This window comes from Pagrus major, chromosome 15 (assembly GCF_040436345.1).
Source record: "Pagrus major chromosome 15, Pma_NU_1.0".
Classification (NCBI taxonomy): domain Eukaryota; kingdom Metazoa; phylum Chordata; class Actinopteri; order Spariformes; family Sparidae; genus Pagrus; species Pagrus major.
This window is the reverse complement of record NC_133229.1, coordinates 7105241-7122541: the sequence shown is the minus strand read 5'-3', so window position 1 is coordinate 7122541 and position 17301 is coordinate 7105241. Positions and strand designations below refer to the sequence as shown.

General features: G+C 40.3%; 1 protein-coding gene across 1 annotated transcript; it reads left to right on the top strand.

Moving 5' to 3' along the window:
* The first annotated feature begins 945 nt into the window (after nt 1-945).
* Nucleotides 946-16924, top strand: zfand4 (zinc finger, AN1-type domain 4). Its single transcript, XM_073481264.1, has 10 exons — nt 946-1270; nt 3191-3507; nt 5367-5442; nt 6161-6228; nt 7290-7476; nt 7901-8048; nt 8557-9798; nt 10720-10774; nt 14260-14377; nt 15825-16924. Exons 2-10 carry the CDS (start codon nt 3324-3326, stop codon nt 15958-15960), a joined length of 2214 nt encoding a protein of 737 aa, XP_073337365.1. The 5' UTR covers nt 946-1270; nt 3191-3323; the 3' UTR covers nt 15961-16924.
* Nucleotides 16925-17301: the final 377 nt, after the last annotated feature.

Here is a 17301-nt window from a genome sequence, read left to right as displayed (position 1 = left end):
CACAAAGCAAAGTCCTTGAGTTTTTTTGTGCCTTTAACATGGCATTAAAACACATTTTCCCTCCTCACATAAGGTCCAAAAGTCTGAGACCACTAGACAAAATACATGTATTTTGCAATTCTTTGAATATAATATTTGTTCATGGTATGCCCCCCCCCTTCAGTTTTACTGACCAAAGTTGGCATGGACTCAGCTTTGGATAAAATCTGATGACTCATGATATCCCAGCATGACTTGACAGTGATCCACACAGCTTTTTGTGATGCACTTTGTAGTTTGTTTATTAGTTTGATGCTTTGGTTTACTGATGATGTCTGCCTGATCGTGGTTTGGATACAACTTACCCAGTTACTGAAGATCCAGTTTTCAGAGTTTCATGCACTTCTCCCTTAGAAACCTTGATAGCTGACAAAGGCCCTTTATGCTTCGAATAACAATTTGACTTTGGACAATTTCATTTACTGTCTAAACCATCAAACTTTCTGATTATTTTTAAGGTTTATGTGACAATATTAGAGATTTTCAATGTGACCTCAGACTTCTGGACCCGAACTGGACCTTCTTGTTGACATGGGGCTTTAAGCTGGTACATATTTGGAAGGAGAAGCAACTTTTTAACAGTTTTGACTTCATGTCAACATATTAGAGACTGTTCAACTTTGTTTTAAAATATGTTTTTAATGTTATGTTAGTTTTTATATTCACTATTCATTTCTTCAGAATATGCTGTCACCCTAACGTAGAGAGAATGATTTGTACAAATGATGCGACCACATATTGCCTGTGATGATTACAGATATAGTGAATGGTTGGTTTGTGTTTTTGTTTCTTTGATTTATTTATTTATTTTTTGATAATTTGGGACTCAACTGAGGAGAATGTGAGCCTCTTGAGTATTTGTGGTCCCGCCCACCACACCATCCGTAGCGCCTATTGGTTTCTTTGTCTGTCAATCAACTGAAGTGACAAAGGTGTTGTTGAGCCGTCTCTGACAGGTATGATGTCGCCAACAAGGCGACTGCGGCGACCGACAGCGTTCCGTATGTAGTTTTTAGAGTTAAACGTGATGAAAGGCTGCTTAGTTTTAAAGATAACGGCGCAGTCTACCGGAGGGGACAGGACTGAGGCCAGTGGATGTAGCCTAGCATCCTACTAGCCCTGCGAAGAAAGGTGGCCATTGTTTGAGTTGTTGGCTAACATGGCAACGAATGCTAATGTTAGCAGCGTCGGCTAGACGGGCTTCACTGTCGTATTACTGCAGAAGATACTGGTAAGCAGCTTTTAACGGTAACATACCAGCATTAACCAATGTTTTACGTTGCATTGTAATAATTGTGAGGTATAAATGCTGCTTGTGTGACCTCTCTAAGCTAACGTTAGCCGTTGGAATTGTATTGAGACGAGTCCCAACTCCATTCATCTCCGTTGTCAGGCAGCTAGCTAACCCACTTCATTTGTTTTTACCGACCTGGCCTGTGGCTTCTATTGTGGTGGCGCGGTCGACGACAGTTTCATATCAGGTGAAATTTCGCTCAAGGCAATCTGCACACTGTTGTGTCGCATGTAACTTGACAACCTAGACGTTTTCTGAATACAATGGCCTGTTTTGACAACCTTAAAGTCTCTGAATGGGTACACATCAGGCCTCGTCTATTAAAGAGCCAACAATCAGGGAGACAATTCATCCTCAGTGTTTAAATCGTATTTGTGGGCAGGGGAGGTTTCTGGAGCTCCTGTCAGGCCTCAGTAAAGTGGAAGATCTCATTTTAAATAGTCACTGTGTTATATGTGCCCTGGTCTGCAGCTTCTGGAGAGTTGTAGTCCAAAACACACATAAGACAATATATAATATACATATATTGTTCTCGCCTGTCCCAATACACAAAATGTATTATTTTTAGTAAGTAAAAACAAAATGTCCTGGGCTATATGACATCACATTATTTCTGATGTTGAATTCAGCTTGTCTTCCTTTTTTATGACAAATACAAGCATGACTGTCCTAGCCTGCCACTGACGCAGGTTAGATGTTGGAAGACGTTGGCGAGTCAAGTGACACAAGAGGTGATCTGGTAAAGCTGTGGTCAGTCAAAGGACACCTCATACGGCTGATGAGCTGACGTAACACACCTGATCTTCTTGAGTTTTGGCCAGGGCTTTAAATGGTGCACTGAATGTTTTATGAGAGGGTTGCACGTGTCTGCTGCCACTGATACATGCCCTTATTCTTTTGTGTGTGTTTTTTTATGCTGACGCAAACTAAATAAACAAAAGTGTCTTCGTTTTCATGACTGAATAAACTGAATAAATAAACTAACCTTAAAAGGACAACACAATTCATACTGTTTTACTTTGTTTATATCTGCCACCTTTCTAGCTTCAAACAGTGTCCTGGGAACCCTATTTTCCTCTGAGAACAGCTTGTTTATTCAGTTATGGAAAAAATTAATACTTCTGAGTTTGTATTATCACCTCATTAGTATTGTAATATTAAAATTCTGAGTTTGAATTTCTTCTCCAAAACTACATAGTGCCCCTTTAATTCCTCAAGAATAATGTATCGATCATGACAAATGAAAAAAAAATCATGAAAAAAATCTGCCGTATTTAGGTGGCTGGTATCTATGAGTGAGCACAATTTTATGCTGATCCCAGATCTGATGAGCCTGAATTATGTTTAAGCAGTTATGGGTGGCTTAGAATTTTGAATAATACAGGGCACCCATATTTGATATTGGATCAATCTTGATTGAATTGAAGCGGACTGCTTGGCTTTGACAGAGGTATGCTCTCTACTGAGTGACATTCTAGTTCTTAAAATGAATATCCCTAATATATCTAATATATAATAAAAATAACACATCTAATATATCCCTCCCAGCTAATACATGGATTGATTGATTGATTGATTGATTGATTGATTGATTGATTGATTGATGCATTCATTCATTCATTCATTCATTCATGCATTCATGTTCAATCGAAAATGGCTTGCTATCAGTGGTTATTTTTTGAATGTTATGTGGATGCTGTGCCAACTTGCAGAGTAAAGACGATTGCATAAAATGTTTGAACTGTGGGAAACACAAACGGTATATTTAAGAAACTGGATTGCAGCTGCAGGGAATAGTTGAACTAATCAAACCTAAAAAGTAAGCTAATCATGCGGTGCTTTTGTTTCTGCTCACAGCTCTGGTCATCCTGCATGATGTGTGAAGGTCCTGAAGCCGGTGGTGAGCAGTGCCTGTCCCTCTCTCCCTCATCTTGGGCCAGCCCCCTCATTTAACCATCTCTCCTTGAAGTCTCTCTCCCGACCTGCCAAGATGACCGACAGGAAGGAGCCACCCTTCTTTAACGACGACAGCGTGGGAGCTTTTCACTACAAGCTCCCTTTCTATGACACTATGGAGCTCTTCATAGAGACCCTGACAGGGACCTGCTTTGAGCTACGTGTGTTGCCCTTTGAGGCTGTCATTTCAGTCAAGGCAAAGATCCAGAGGCTGGAAGGTAGAAAGCTGACTTGTATGTCGTTTGCAAGTTTTAGTCTGTTGTTGTACATATTTTATAAGTCAGGATATTGTACTGATAGACCCAGAAATCTGCATCGATTATTCGGTAGACGGTGAAGGGAGCCATTACAGGAATACTGCATTTACATTTACATCCTTTTGACTATTTTGTGTGGCCTTTTGGGCTGTTAGGGTTAGGATCAGAGGCTCTTTGTAACATAGGGGAAAACATTTATTAAAAAAAATAGAATAGGCAGGAAAACACCTGGTTACACTCAAGTTCAGAGTGTAACCTTAAACCTATTGTCACCATACACCTTAGTCAGTGTTGAGTAGGGCTATCATGGTATTTGAAATTCTAACTATTTTCTGGTGCTAAAAATTCAATATTCAACCTGTTGTTATTTGTCCTTATTTAAAATTTGGTGTATGAGCACTAATGGCAGTGCTCTGTGCTCCAGCAGTGGGTGTTTGTTAAATGTCACTTTCGCCCATTGCATGCAGCGCTATTGTTGTTCTCTTCGTTTGTACACCAGAGAAAAAAAACCAAGTTGTCCTGAATAACAGTTTCAAACCATCTTAGCAGTAATGTGTGGAGGCACTTTGGATTCAACATGCAAAATTGAAAAAAGGTCAGCCTGTTTGTTGACTCTGTAAAATACAGATGCCTTTATATAGTATAATTATCACAACAAATTTGTCGACTCACCTGTTGGCCCATCTCCCAAGTGAGGCAGCAGATGCATTGCTACGGTGTTGTTCAGGATTAAGCTATGTGGGTTATATTGGCATTTTAATGAAGTATCTTTTATTCAAACTTGGCTGCCCTCTTAGCTTGCTCTTTTTGTAGATCAAGATGACCTTATACATTCTTTGCTGCTGTTTTCAGTTCTGGTCAGAAAGGCCTCTCTGTGTGTGAGGAGGGGTGTCAGCAAAGCCTGTGTGTTTGTGATGGAGCATACCACCCTGCAATGAAAGGACCACTGCTCACTCACCAACGCTGGCTTACCTCCAGCACTGGGTCACCAAGTTCACTCATTGTGGGCTCGGAGAGCTTCCTGACTATGCATACACTCCATCTCAAACCAAGGAGTAGCTCTAGAGAGGCTTTGTATTCATCAGGCTGCCATCCCTCTGCTGGAGTCTTATTATTGTGGTCTGATTTTCAATAATATTCAATTCAATACAGACATACTATAGTCCAACCAACTGCATTTTCTTGACAGTTATAGCTGTTTGATGAGCTGAATTTATGGTGAGGTGACACTGTAGCACATCTGTTGTTTTCCCCTACCATTATAATGCTTATGTGCAACACCAAAGCCGTTTTGGACTCCTAAGCCGAATAAATGTAAAATTGTGTGTCAGTTATGATGCTATCCATCTAAATGACTTTTCCGTGATCTTCTTCAGTGGACTTTTTCAGTATTGTTTGTTTATCATCCGCTCTAGTTGTCCAAATTTTTGTACAGAGATGTGGTAATAATAATGGCCCAAAATGATGGAAAATTGCTTCTTCTTTTTTTTCACGACGAACTACCCGGACCCCCAAACCTGCCCACCAAAAACTTGCACCAGTCTTCTTCAAACATAGGAAACACACTGACATCAAATAAATGTAGATGTTTTTAGTTGTCAAGGCATCTGTTCTGTAATTAGCCCTTTTTCAGCAGTTACATAGTTCTGTCTTAAGGGGGCAGACGTGAATCATCTTCTGTGGTTCTATGGATGCTTCTGTTGGTAGTGTTCTCACCTTGTCTATCTGTCAGATTAGTGAACTTTGTCTTTGAAATATGAACAGGGCCTTTTCAACTTTGGCTGTTTTCTCTCCTACCTTCTGTCTGACTGTCTGTAAAGGTATCCCTGTTGCCCAGCAACACCTTATCTGGAACAATCTGGAGCTGGATGATGAACATTGTCTGCATGACTATGGGTAAGTCTATTCCTCCCCGACCCTTTCTGTGCTTCAGAGCATTGTCACTGAGGCAAATTCACACAGACAACAAAGGCGTGTGAGAGCAATTACCAGCAATATGCTTGAAAACAGGCTGTGTACATCTAGAATCATTTGCATGTGCACTTTAAAAGCCTCTCAGCTGCAGTGGTGACTCAGTTTAAATTCAATTCGGCATCTTGTAAATGTGTCAGAGATATGGAGCCTGGATGTGACAAGTGACATACTGGTCATTTAGAGAGGTGGCCCATCCACTCTTGTCATTTTATGAGATGCCAACCTCACCCTCCAGTGCTCTGCTGGCTGCAGATGGTGGTTATTGTTATGAATGTTTGTCACTTAATTTTCCACATGAACAGCCTCTGGTGAGATCTTGCTCGGCTCGCCTATCACACTGCAGCATGCTTTTGAAGTTCTAGATGCAGAGGCGTAGGCAATGAGACATCTGCTCATATGAAACAAATGTTCCAGTGGAATTCCCAGTCATGCACTTAAGTTCATCTGGAAATCATCCTGACCCTTGAAGTGTTATTTACTTTAGATCAGAGCCTTTCCCCTCTGCCTCACAAGTAAAGTATTTTCCCCCAAATGTAAATATGTTGCCTCCTGCTATTTCCTTCTGTCACATTAGAATTACATGCACTGGGAAATGGGTTACATTAATGTTTACTTATGTTGCTTCTGTTTTTGTTCGTAGCATTGCAGAGGGCTGCACTTTGAAACTAGTCTTGGCTATGAGGGGAGGACCTATTAACACCAGGAGAGGTAAGGACGAAATCAAAGAACCATACACTCACATGGTGGACATCTGTAGTTAGAGATCACCAATGCAGAGCCCACTGAAAACATGCTGCTCCAAAGGGGCCCATTGGTTGTTCTGTGGTATTGCTGCTTGCAGCTTTTGAGAAAAGCTCAATCAAACAAAATTACACCTGACACCAAGCTTCCGTAGGTACTGAGCAATACACCTGCAGTAACATAGTTGCAAAACCTGGCAGTGCTTGGGTGTGTGCATTATTTGGCTACCGATGTTCGCAGATTTTTGGATAACGTGAGAGGTTTACAGATCCAGTGTTGAGCCTCCACAGACTCTTCTGGACCGGCTTGATAATATCAAAAATGTTTGATAGTTATGATTTCATATCTGGATGATTACACCGGTTCTCTCCAAGCCAAACCACAATAGTCAATGAGAGAGGCATCCCAGAGCAGCAGATAGTGCTGCCAAGCAATGGTAACCAATTTTAGCCCTTGAGGCTAGTGTTAGTTAACTTAAAATCTACCCTCCAGTTAACTCTGAAGACTAAAAAAACCTGTATTCTGATTTTGTTTTTGCAACTTGTTGCATCACGCTAATCTCTGTTTTGTTTACATCTGCTTCCCCGTGAGAACACATGATCTGGTGCATTGCTCCTTCTTGTATGATAATCTTGTCTGTAATGTGCGATGTCCCATTATTTTAAAATCTTCTTGTGTCTGCATGTTTAAGATTAAAGAGAAGAAAATCTATAGGGTTTTTCCTTATGTGTGTTACACAACCAGATTTCTAAGTGGGTGAGAAGTACTGTAGTGTGAGCCCAACGTCAGTCTGCAGAGGCATAAAGCCAGAGCACTGAAGTCATGCCCCTGCTGCTGCACAGAGCAGTGTATATCAATACATTAATATATATACGCATGATTATATATACGCATGTCCAAATTGCACCAAATTTGACACTTTACTTCCTCAGGTCCTCAGCAACAAACCTGCCAGATTAGATCAAATCTGAAGAACTGTTCTTGAGATATTCTGTTTAATCACAGAACCCCCTCTATTTTTTTGTCAGTAACCATGGAGGATCCTGTCAAAGAGGTGGCTGACCTGATGGAGAGCACAAAGGAGGAGGGTTGGGAGAAAAACCTGTCCAATAAGCAGGTCACATTTGTGGTCTATCGTGAGGGAGACCAGCTAAACTTCTTCCGAGTGGTTGACAGGGGAGATGGCACCCTGACCCCCCTGTCTGAATCAATGAGGTTCAGGATATTTTCATAATGTTGTTTTAAACAGAAATTAGCATATTATTATATTTTTATCCATCCAAATATTGATATTATGCATATAAAGAGTTGAGCCAGGGCTTTGCTCCTATTGGTCATCATTAAACCTTCAGTTTATAAATATGAACAGAGACTAATGCATCAGGTTCTGAATATTAAGAATAGTGCAAGCAAAGGTAAATGAGGCACAAATTAAGAACATACATTAATTAAGTATAATTGTACAGCCGGTGCAGAGTTGAGTAGTTAACATTGATTATTCAGTGGTAGTTGGAGGTCTTTGCACCTGAGTTCATGCTCATTGTACTGACAAATGTTGCAATGAGCAGGGCCACTGAGGAAACTGCTGTTTTTGTTCGACCACTAATAGAAAGAATGTTTTTGTGCTCATATTTTCCAGCGGTGGCTCAGTGTACAATGTGTGTGCAGAAGAGGAGGAGGATGGAGAGGGTTGTGCAGCTGCACAGCAGAGCCTTGAGAACTCCATCACCATGAACAAAATGAAGCTACTCAAAGCCAAGATGGAGGACATGAACCTCAACAAGAAGGTTGGAAGATGCTGAGATTAAAATTGTACTGCCTAATAGAGTGCAAATGTGGCATGCACAACATTTTTTACATGTAGATAATTAGAAACCGGCATTGTGGCCTTCTTGTTTTTTATTTTAAGCATCCTATTTTCAAATTTGTATTTTTCATTGATAAAATAGTGAAACCAAATTATGTTTAATAATGTCATCACACAGAATCCTGCTTGTCATAATCAAGCTAAAAATGTTAGCCAGCAACCATTTGCATACTGCAGATGTACTGCACCACATACAAATTTGCATGTGTTTATAAGAGGAAGGAGCCTTTCATTACATTAAACTGCACTGGTTTGATCATGTTTTCTATGTTCATAATTAATGTATCCAAGCAGGTTGAATCAAGTGATGAGATAACCACTATAATTTTATAATTTTGCAGAATGGAAAAATGTTGAATATGTGCAGTACTTGTGAGGGGCTGCTGTGGTATAATCTGACTGTCTCTGTCCGTGTCTCTGTCCTCCAGCCGAAGAAGTCGGCAAAGATAAAGCCACGGCCCCCCGTCAGCCCACATCCCTTCAGTGGCTCTGTAGGACCTTCCAGCACGCGACACCATCATCGCCTCTTTCGATCATTCCCCCAGATCAACCAGCCACGGCAGACAAACTCACAACTACCTCCAATCCCTGACCATAAATCCTTAGATCCCTCCTCACCCTCTGCTGCTGCAGCTCCTGCCCACTTGTCCATCCCTCGACGACCTCCTCCCTCTTTCTACTCGCCTTCTTGTTACATGCTTCAGGAGCAGGAGGTATGGGACACATGGCCACCATTTGCGAAGATCCGCCCCCCTCCCAAAGTGTCCCGGTTGGACATTGGCAGCAACAGGTTGATGAGGGACTGCGTGTACCCTCAGCTCCCTCCACTGTGTATCAGGGGGCCACCTGAAACCACCTTTGACACAGCCGAGTCTGCAGCAGAGGCAGTCGGCCTGGGTTTGTTAGAGGAAGCTGCTGGACTGGTGGTGCCAGCACAACCTGGAACTCCATTTGGGGAACTGTCAGACCCCTTGAGTCTGGATGTGTCCACCCAGCCAGAGGGAGGTCATCGGTCCCTTGAGGTTGGGGCGCAGCACCAGCTGCCGCTCTCCCCTTCCCCACTCAGCACCTGGACTCTAGGGACAAGTGATGCTCTCACCAGCAGGGCTGATAGGACACAGCTTGGGACAGCATTTCATATCAGCCCTCCTTCTCCTTTGCCTGCCTCCGCCTCACAATCCACTTCTACGAGACTGCTGCCTCAGCCTTTTGATTCCACTCTGTCCTTTTTACAGCCCAACCTTCAAGCACAATCCTCTGCACAAGTGAAGCCAGGAGACACATCCCCTCACCCCTCCACCCCCTCATCATCTCATCCGCCACGCCTTCGTGGTGTTAAAGTGGAGTCACCTGGCAAGAGGCCAGAGGTTATCTCCAAGAGAGAAGCAAGAGGCATCACTAAGATGGCCAACCAAGCCTGTAAAGAGCCAGTGGGGTCCCTGACCAACTCTGAACTCTTGGCTTCTCTTTCTACAAGGGCTCCAGACAGCAGCAACAGCAGGGACAGTCTTGGAGAGAGTGTGGGACTTGCACTGGCATTGCCTCCTGCCACTGCCTCAGGACAGGGCAGCCTTGGCTCCAGGCTGCCATCCATCCCAACTAACAGGCTCCTTCAGGATGATCTCATAAGACAAATGTCACCGTTGCACCGAGCAGCAGCCTCTTTCATGGTGAGCACAGATAGGTGTCAATGTTAGCTGCTAAGACAGGTTTTGTGAGACTGTTGTAATGCTCAGTTTTGTTGCTTTTGAAGAATTTATGCGAGTCTTCAAACAATGGGTTCTGTGAATTTCTCTTCCTTAGATATGAGTAATATTAACAGAATTCATTCTAATCCGCAAACGTCGCAGATGCTTAAAAGTAAAGTAGAGGTGGTGATAGGAGTTTGTCTGTAATTGTCACAGCAATAGCTTGACATGACAGATCTCAATAGGGTTCATCATATTCATTCAAATTACTTTATTTTTTCAGTCGACCAGAAATACAGATTTTCAAAAACTGCAAGCATTATATTGTCAAGTATTTGAGATGTCATGCTGTTACAAATTTCTTAAAGAACCAACAATTAAAAAGCACACAATGTAATGATGAAAAAATTAAATACCAACACATTGCGTATCTGTTGAAACACTTTAGTGCAGTAGTTGGACATCATCAGGCACTGACCCATATCAAAATTAATCTTTGCAGCACACACATCACACATAAGTTTAAAAAAAAAAAACATGTCTTGTAAATATGTTAGATACACAGGGACGGATGCAAATATTAGTGATGATAAGTAAAAAAAAAAATCCCCTTCCCCTATTCGAGGATCATCCATTTTCTCAATATCTTTTTGTGTTTGTTTGTCCTGCTGCATAAACTTGAACAATTGTGTATAATTGAAATCATAAACCTCACATTTTTTGATTTAGAATTCATTCCTTGCGAAGATATTGTACATACCTTTTATCACTTTACCAGTAATATTTACTACTGTCAGCTGTCTTCCGGCACAGACTTTTCTCAAGAAAGAGCCCTGCAATAAAAATTTTATTCATTTGCTCTAAAAAATATTTAATGTTGCTGTTTCTCATGTTGTTTCTCAGGCCACCAACACTCTTGCATCAGCTGGGGGAGTCATGGCTCCATTCGGGAGAATAGGTAAGAGAGACGAACAAACTCCTTTTATGTTGTCATAAAGCCCAAGTATATTAAAGAAATTGCTGCATTTACAGCCACCTGTTGTATTTCAAAAAGCTGTTAGACGCAGCATCCTAGCACACAGTTCTGAACTAAGAGCCAGTTCTTGAAAGCTGCAGTCACATACAGAGAGGACGTTGTTATGTGAAAGTTGTCCGTGCATGTTGTATGAGCATTACAACAAAGCCCCGCAAGGGCTTTAAATATTCATTATTGCTACAACTGCACAAGCAGCGCACACAACAGAAGGCGCCAGGCCTGCACACGAGCAAACTAACTTATTTATGTCAGGCGCTGATATGCTTACACTATTCACAGAGAGTATGGATAGATGTGTACGAATCAATACACCAAGTCGACAGTCAAGGTTCTCAATTTTCTTTTATTACTTGACATTTGATTATCAGTATCAGTGTTTCCCACAGGCCGAGAATTTATTGATGGTGGTCACAGAGTCCACTGCAAACAGCAGTAAACCGCCAAACTAAAGGTTGTACCTGAAGTACTTTCTTCTTAGTCTGTTAGAGTTGTGAAAGGAATAATTCCTCATATAGGGAAAAATGTATTCCAGAGTAAATCTATCTAACAGAGACACTAAGTATGCTAAATCTGGTGTTCACACCTCCATGAGTTATTCAAAACGATTAAATTGCTCCTCAAGCTTGTTTTGTTTTTTAATCCTAATTGAACTCCTGGGGTCTGTTTATTAAAAACAAAGTCTGAAATTTCTCATTTACATATTTTATTCAGAATGCTTCAGAGACACCATGACCGTAATTACAGCTTTTGGGGTTACCTTTTGCAGCTTTAAATACACAAAACTTTTGTGGCATTTTTTCTTATTCTTCTCCGTAGATGTCCTCAAGTACTGTAAGGAATTGAAAACTGTATTTTCAGCAGGGTTAGGGTTAGTGTGGACTCTCAAAGGGCCACTTAAGAACAGTTAGACTTAAATCCGTTATCTGTTATGATTTTTTTCTGTGATATTGCTCTTTTTTTCTATTTTTTCCCAATGATCCAACTATTTTTGACACCAACATGGTTTCCTCACTGTACAGATGTGGTGTTCAGTCATTAACTGCTCACTAACAGCTCTGCAAAATCTACATCCAAACCACCCACGACATATGTTGTTAATGCTTAATTTTACAAGTCTTTAATTTCCTTATTATTTGCCAGTGGGTTCCTGGAAGGAAAAAGAAAAATAATGTACTGTAGTACTAATTACAGGGGAAAAGACACACTGCTCAGTTAGATAAAGTTTTCAATGATAAATTAATAATGGCTTTAAATGTTCCCTTTCAAAATAACTCATACTCCAAGTTATTTATACTGTACTCATTGTTCCTTCAAGGAAACTTCCTTGGAAATTATTAGGAAAGTACAGACCTGTAAAATAAACCATAATTGAATTGGTCAGTAAAGCAGATTTATTGTTCTTAGAAAAACCCATTGTGCTCCAGCTACACCAGCTTTCACAAAAATCTCATTGTGCCCCATTAAAATATTGGAACCATATCCGCTCTTATCAGTGACTGAACTGCAGAGCAACACAAACAAAACACAGGCAGCTGTTTAAATGAAGATATCAACACTGACAGAGCATGTGAAACAAGCTGAGATACTTTAAGTCACAAAAAAAGGTCTCTACAGTGCTGCTGTGTGTGCAGTAAACATACATATCAGATCATCTGTATTAAATGAGTGGGATTAGGATTTGGAGCAAAGAAGATTTAATTGGGACAGCCCTTAATTAATATAATCAAATTCAAGTTGGGTCTATTACACAAGAGGATATGGAAAATGTGCATGGGTCTGAATATATTTGAACCCACCCTACGCTGTAGCAGATTTAAGTGCGCATGAAAAATAAAATCCAATCCCACGCCCAGCAGCTTGACAGAGAGCTTCCTGTACCTTCATCACAGAGCTGTCAGTTTTATCTGTATGTTTCTGTACCCTCACGGCTCACAAACCTAGCTGAGCTGCATGCTCCCACAGACACGATTATCACGGGTACAAGCTGACATAAACCGTTGTTCCCTGACTGGGGAAATGAACTGTTTATTTTCTGACATATTTTTCTAAAATAATGACAGGTTAATGGTTCATGTGCGGAAGCCTGAAAAATTTCCTGAAACCCCTTTTTCAAATGGAAATGTACATAACTGATGACTATCTGCACCGTTACAGGAAAAGCAGTGTCACAAATGTACTGTTTACCTCTTGTTTGATTTACAACAATTATTTTAAAATGCACACCAAGCTTGAAATGAATTGTAAGGACTGACAAAGAGACCCTAGATAAAACAACAAAAATATGACTGTATGAACAGTGTGTTTTTTAAAGGATTATTTTCTGGCAAATCTTTTCCTGTGGGTATCAGGTGACAGGCGTTAAGCAGACATGATCCGTGATAAGAAAACACTCTTGTGCTCAATCAAACAGCAATAAAATAGAAAGTTAGACAAAACAAAGTGAAATGGTTGAAGACTGACAGTTTTTCAGAAATGTTTGGTGAGATTTAAAAGCATATTGCATTTCTGGCCACACTCCAGTATGTGATTTCACAGCAGGTGTTTTGCCTCTTGACAGCTGGTGAAAACGGCTGCTTTGACATCACTGCTGGGGTTTGGTCAGAAGTACAACATGCCTACTGAGTAGAGAGAACTGATATTTTTCTCCCTTGCGGGGTTCTCTGTTGATCTAACCTTTTATGGCTTCATGATCACTGTGATGATCTAGCTTGAGTAAATTTGAGGCCTGTAAAAACATTAAACAAGAACAAATCAAAGAAAATGGCTTTGTCAGAAAGTAGAAAAAGAATATAAATATTAGAATATAAAAGGTTCCTAAAATCTCCAGTTAATCTGTGTGCAAACACCAGGAACACTCATGGTATCCTTTACAAGAGTTGAGCTCAATCTGATGTCATTTGTCCATGTACCGATTCATGTTCCATAGTCTGATGTTTTTCTGATTTATAAATAATGTAATGTAATTTTAAGCCCCAAGCCAAAATATTGTAGCAGAAAGTAATTAAAGATAAATGACTAGAACTTTATTTATTTATTTTGTTGAGTTATGTTCTTAAACAAGAAAGAGAGTGGGGAAGGAAGTCGGCGAACTTAACTTAACGTTACGTGAATAAAACTTGAAAACATGACCTCATACATGAATTTCTTTGTCCGAGTCACATCGGATAGATTTTCTTCATCAGTGTGGGTTGTTTGATGATGAAGACTGCAACAATGTGATGCGTCTTTTGTTTTGATAGATATAAAATTGCCTTTCAGAATCAGATCAGAACTAAAAGAAATGGAGTTACGTGATTAAACAGTGTCTAGATTAATCCCTGGCACTGGTACAAACCTTCTCACCACATACTTGGTCATTCCACACTCGAGGCTGTAAACTAAATAAAAAATGTTTCCTCAAATCTCAGGCACTCCATCTTACCACCTACCTCCAGTCAAGGCTCCCACTGGCACCAAGAAGAAGAGCTCAAAGCACTGCTTCCTCTGTGGCAAGAAGACTGGCCTGGCCACCAGCTACGAGTGCAGGTATCAGTGCCTCCTGCATTTCCACCTGCACTCTCTCTCTCACACACGCTACCTGACTCGAAATCAAATCTCTCCCTGTTTGTCATTCTCGTCCTTGAAGCCATCCCTTTTAGTAGAAAGTGGTCTTTCCCTAGTTCAGCATTTTGTCTCTCAGCTGTCTCTCCAGTGGAAACACGTCTCTGTTCACTGCTTGTTCTGCCACAAATTATTAACATTATCAAAGTTTCTCCCTATGACATCAATGTGGATCACTTCCCTCCCTTGGGCTTTGTCCAGGGTGAACACACTGACTCTGATGCAACAGTGTGTAACTCTAATCTCTTAACACCAGCCACTTGAAGTTGAGCCCCCGACTGTGTTCAAAAGACAACTGATAGCAGTTTTGTCAAATGGTAAACTTCTGTGATTAAATGAGTAATGTAATTTTCTCACTATTAGTGCTTACAAGTTAAACAGATATCTGAAATAGCGTTGCTCTTTTTTACTAAAAGACTAATGGGAATAGAAAGATTAAAGCACATAATGGAGGCTTTCAGTCTTAAGTATTCGTTGCTATGGGGGAGTTAAAATCAGAAGGGAGTAATGTGACTCGACATCAGCAGAGCAGCCTGATGACTGAGCAGATGATGTTTGCTGATGGAGAAACGGAGTGTTTTTATTTGCTGACTTTGAGGTTTCATGAGGAACATATTATAAATAAAGTATTGTCTTTTGTAAATGTTTGTGCAAACAATACATAGCAGTCCAGGAACCATTTAAGGCAGGTGCTCGACCAACTCTATGTTTGTACAATCTAATGTGATGTATATGTTTTACAAACTGCGAGTCCTTTTGCTTACGTTGCACCTCTACAGTCTACATCTATGGTATACTATGGTATACTTTTTTTAACTTTAGCTATTTAGCTTAACGTTATTTTTGTGTATAGTGATTTAAACATTTTTGATAATTTAGATAATCATGTAGGTGTTTTTAACTAGCGAGGTTAGCTAGCCTAACTGGCTTCCTAAAAAGCTCTGCATATACAAGTAAATGCACATATTAGTGGAACCAGTCACCCCTCTCTGATTTGTGATTTCAATCCCTTATTCAGCCATGAGATCGGAGCTTTACTGCTTACTTTCACAAGACGGTGTACTTCAGTCACTTTCATTTTTGGCAGCTCTTCCAGCATCAAGTATGAAAAAGCCACAGTGACCTCATGTTAGCGTGTAGCTACCTAACGTCTGTCACAGTATCTATCTATCTAAATGATATTGCACGCAGTTGCATATTAAAAATACATATATATACATATGTAATAATAGCATAATACACAAAAGAATAACATCAGGCTGGTGGCCATTAAAATGGACATTAAAGTCCTCATTCAGACCTGCTGGAACAAGTGTACCCAGGTGTGTTTTGTATACATACTGAAAAAAATCTGTTAACTTGAATGTTTCAGGTGTGGTCACAACTTCTGCGCCACGCACCGCTACGCAGAGACTCATGACTGCACCTATGACTACAAGAGTGCCGGACGGCGATTTCTACAGGAGACCAACCCTCTTATCAGTGCCCCCAAGCTGCCTAAGATCTAGACCCGACAACCTTCACCTCTCACAAGGGACGACCGGAAGAACTGCAGGTTAAACTGAACGAACAGGAGAGAATATACAGAGTTCATTCTAGTATAAAGAAGGAACTTATTCACCACTGTGTGCTTTTTTTTATCAGCCAAGTTTGCTTAAAATTTTAAATGGAGTACTCTGTAAAGCCAAGTTTGAACAAACGAGAGAAGACTGAAATGGCACAGAAACTACTTATCACCTCTCGACAATGTGAAGATGTTTATCCTTTTTATCTGTTACCTTTTTCTTTTTCCATTGCTCAAAAACAAAAGAATGGAAAAAAAACCTGTGCATGTATGTAGGTAGTTTTTGCTAAATATATCTGCTGCACGTTCAGACATATCTATTTTTAGTTTTGTCAGCCTTTTTTTTTCTTAGGACCGCTGATGACTTCTCATCCGACAAGTCTTTGACAGATGCACTTTAGAACTATCATATTTATACATTTGACTCTCTTATTGTTGCGGGGAAGGATACTTAATTTTCCGTGTTTGTCTTTTGAAGTGTTTATGTTGTCGTCATCCAGATTTTTTATATTCTGCACCTCTTAACGTCTCTCTTACATGGGCACATACATACCGACATCACTAATGACATATTTCTTAAAAGAGAACAAACAGTACACCCACTTATTGATGAAATACTTAATATTTATTAATGAATATTTAAATTCAAGGTTGGTTTTTGAAATAGCGAGTATGCAACGTGTGTAGGTGTGAATGTCAGTTGTAATCTGTAATCCTATTAAGTAAAGTGTATTAGGATTGGGGCGGTGGTTATGGTATTTATGATGTGTCTGTGATTAAGGTGGTTGCCATAAAAAAAAAATCTTTTGTAAGTCTTTTTTTATCACTCAGCTGTTGCAAAAACTTTAAATGCTGTTATAGTATCTACAGGGTTTGATCTAATAAAGTTTCTTTCCGTACATACTGTAGATGACTGGTGTAAGTGTTTGTTTCACACCTTTAACAGATAGTCCTGCTCTCTCATTTCCCTCGAGTGGTCTCAAGTCTTGCTGTTGCAGTTCCTCATTATTTGCACACTGAATATTTGACCTATCCTGCTGCTCGCCCTTAATAGTTTTCATATTGCTGTCAAGTAGGTACGTGACTGTCTGTTTCGTATCACTGACTCATTCTTGTTGCAGTACCCTGTCCTCCTGACTCAGACCCACGGCCGGTTCCTTAGCAACAAGCTAAAATTTCTCCAAACCTGTTGCACACTAGACCCCCTTACCTTCCTAATTCCAGGCCAAGTTTGACCAAATTTGGGTGAAGAAAACATCTTGTTAGGTCATCCTTCATTAGCAGT

Excerpts from the sequence above, each read along its gene's own strand:
- zfand4 (XM_073481264.1), top strand. The coding sequence starts at position 3,324 with ATGACCGACAGGAAGGAGCCACCCTTCTTTAACGACGACAGCGTGGGA. Across the intron at positions 5,443-6,160 it reads CATTGTCTGCATGACTATGG|CATTGCAGAGGGCTGCACTT; the intron begins GTAAGTCTATTC and ends TTTTGTTCGTAG. Across the intron at positions 14,378-15,824 it reads GCCACCAGCTACGAGTGCAG|GTGTGGTCACAACTTCTGCG; the intron begins GTATCAGTGCCT and ends TGAATGTTTCAG.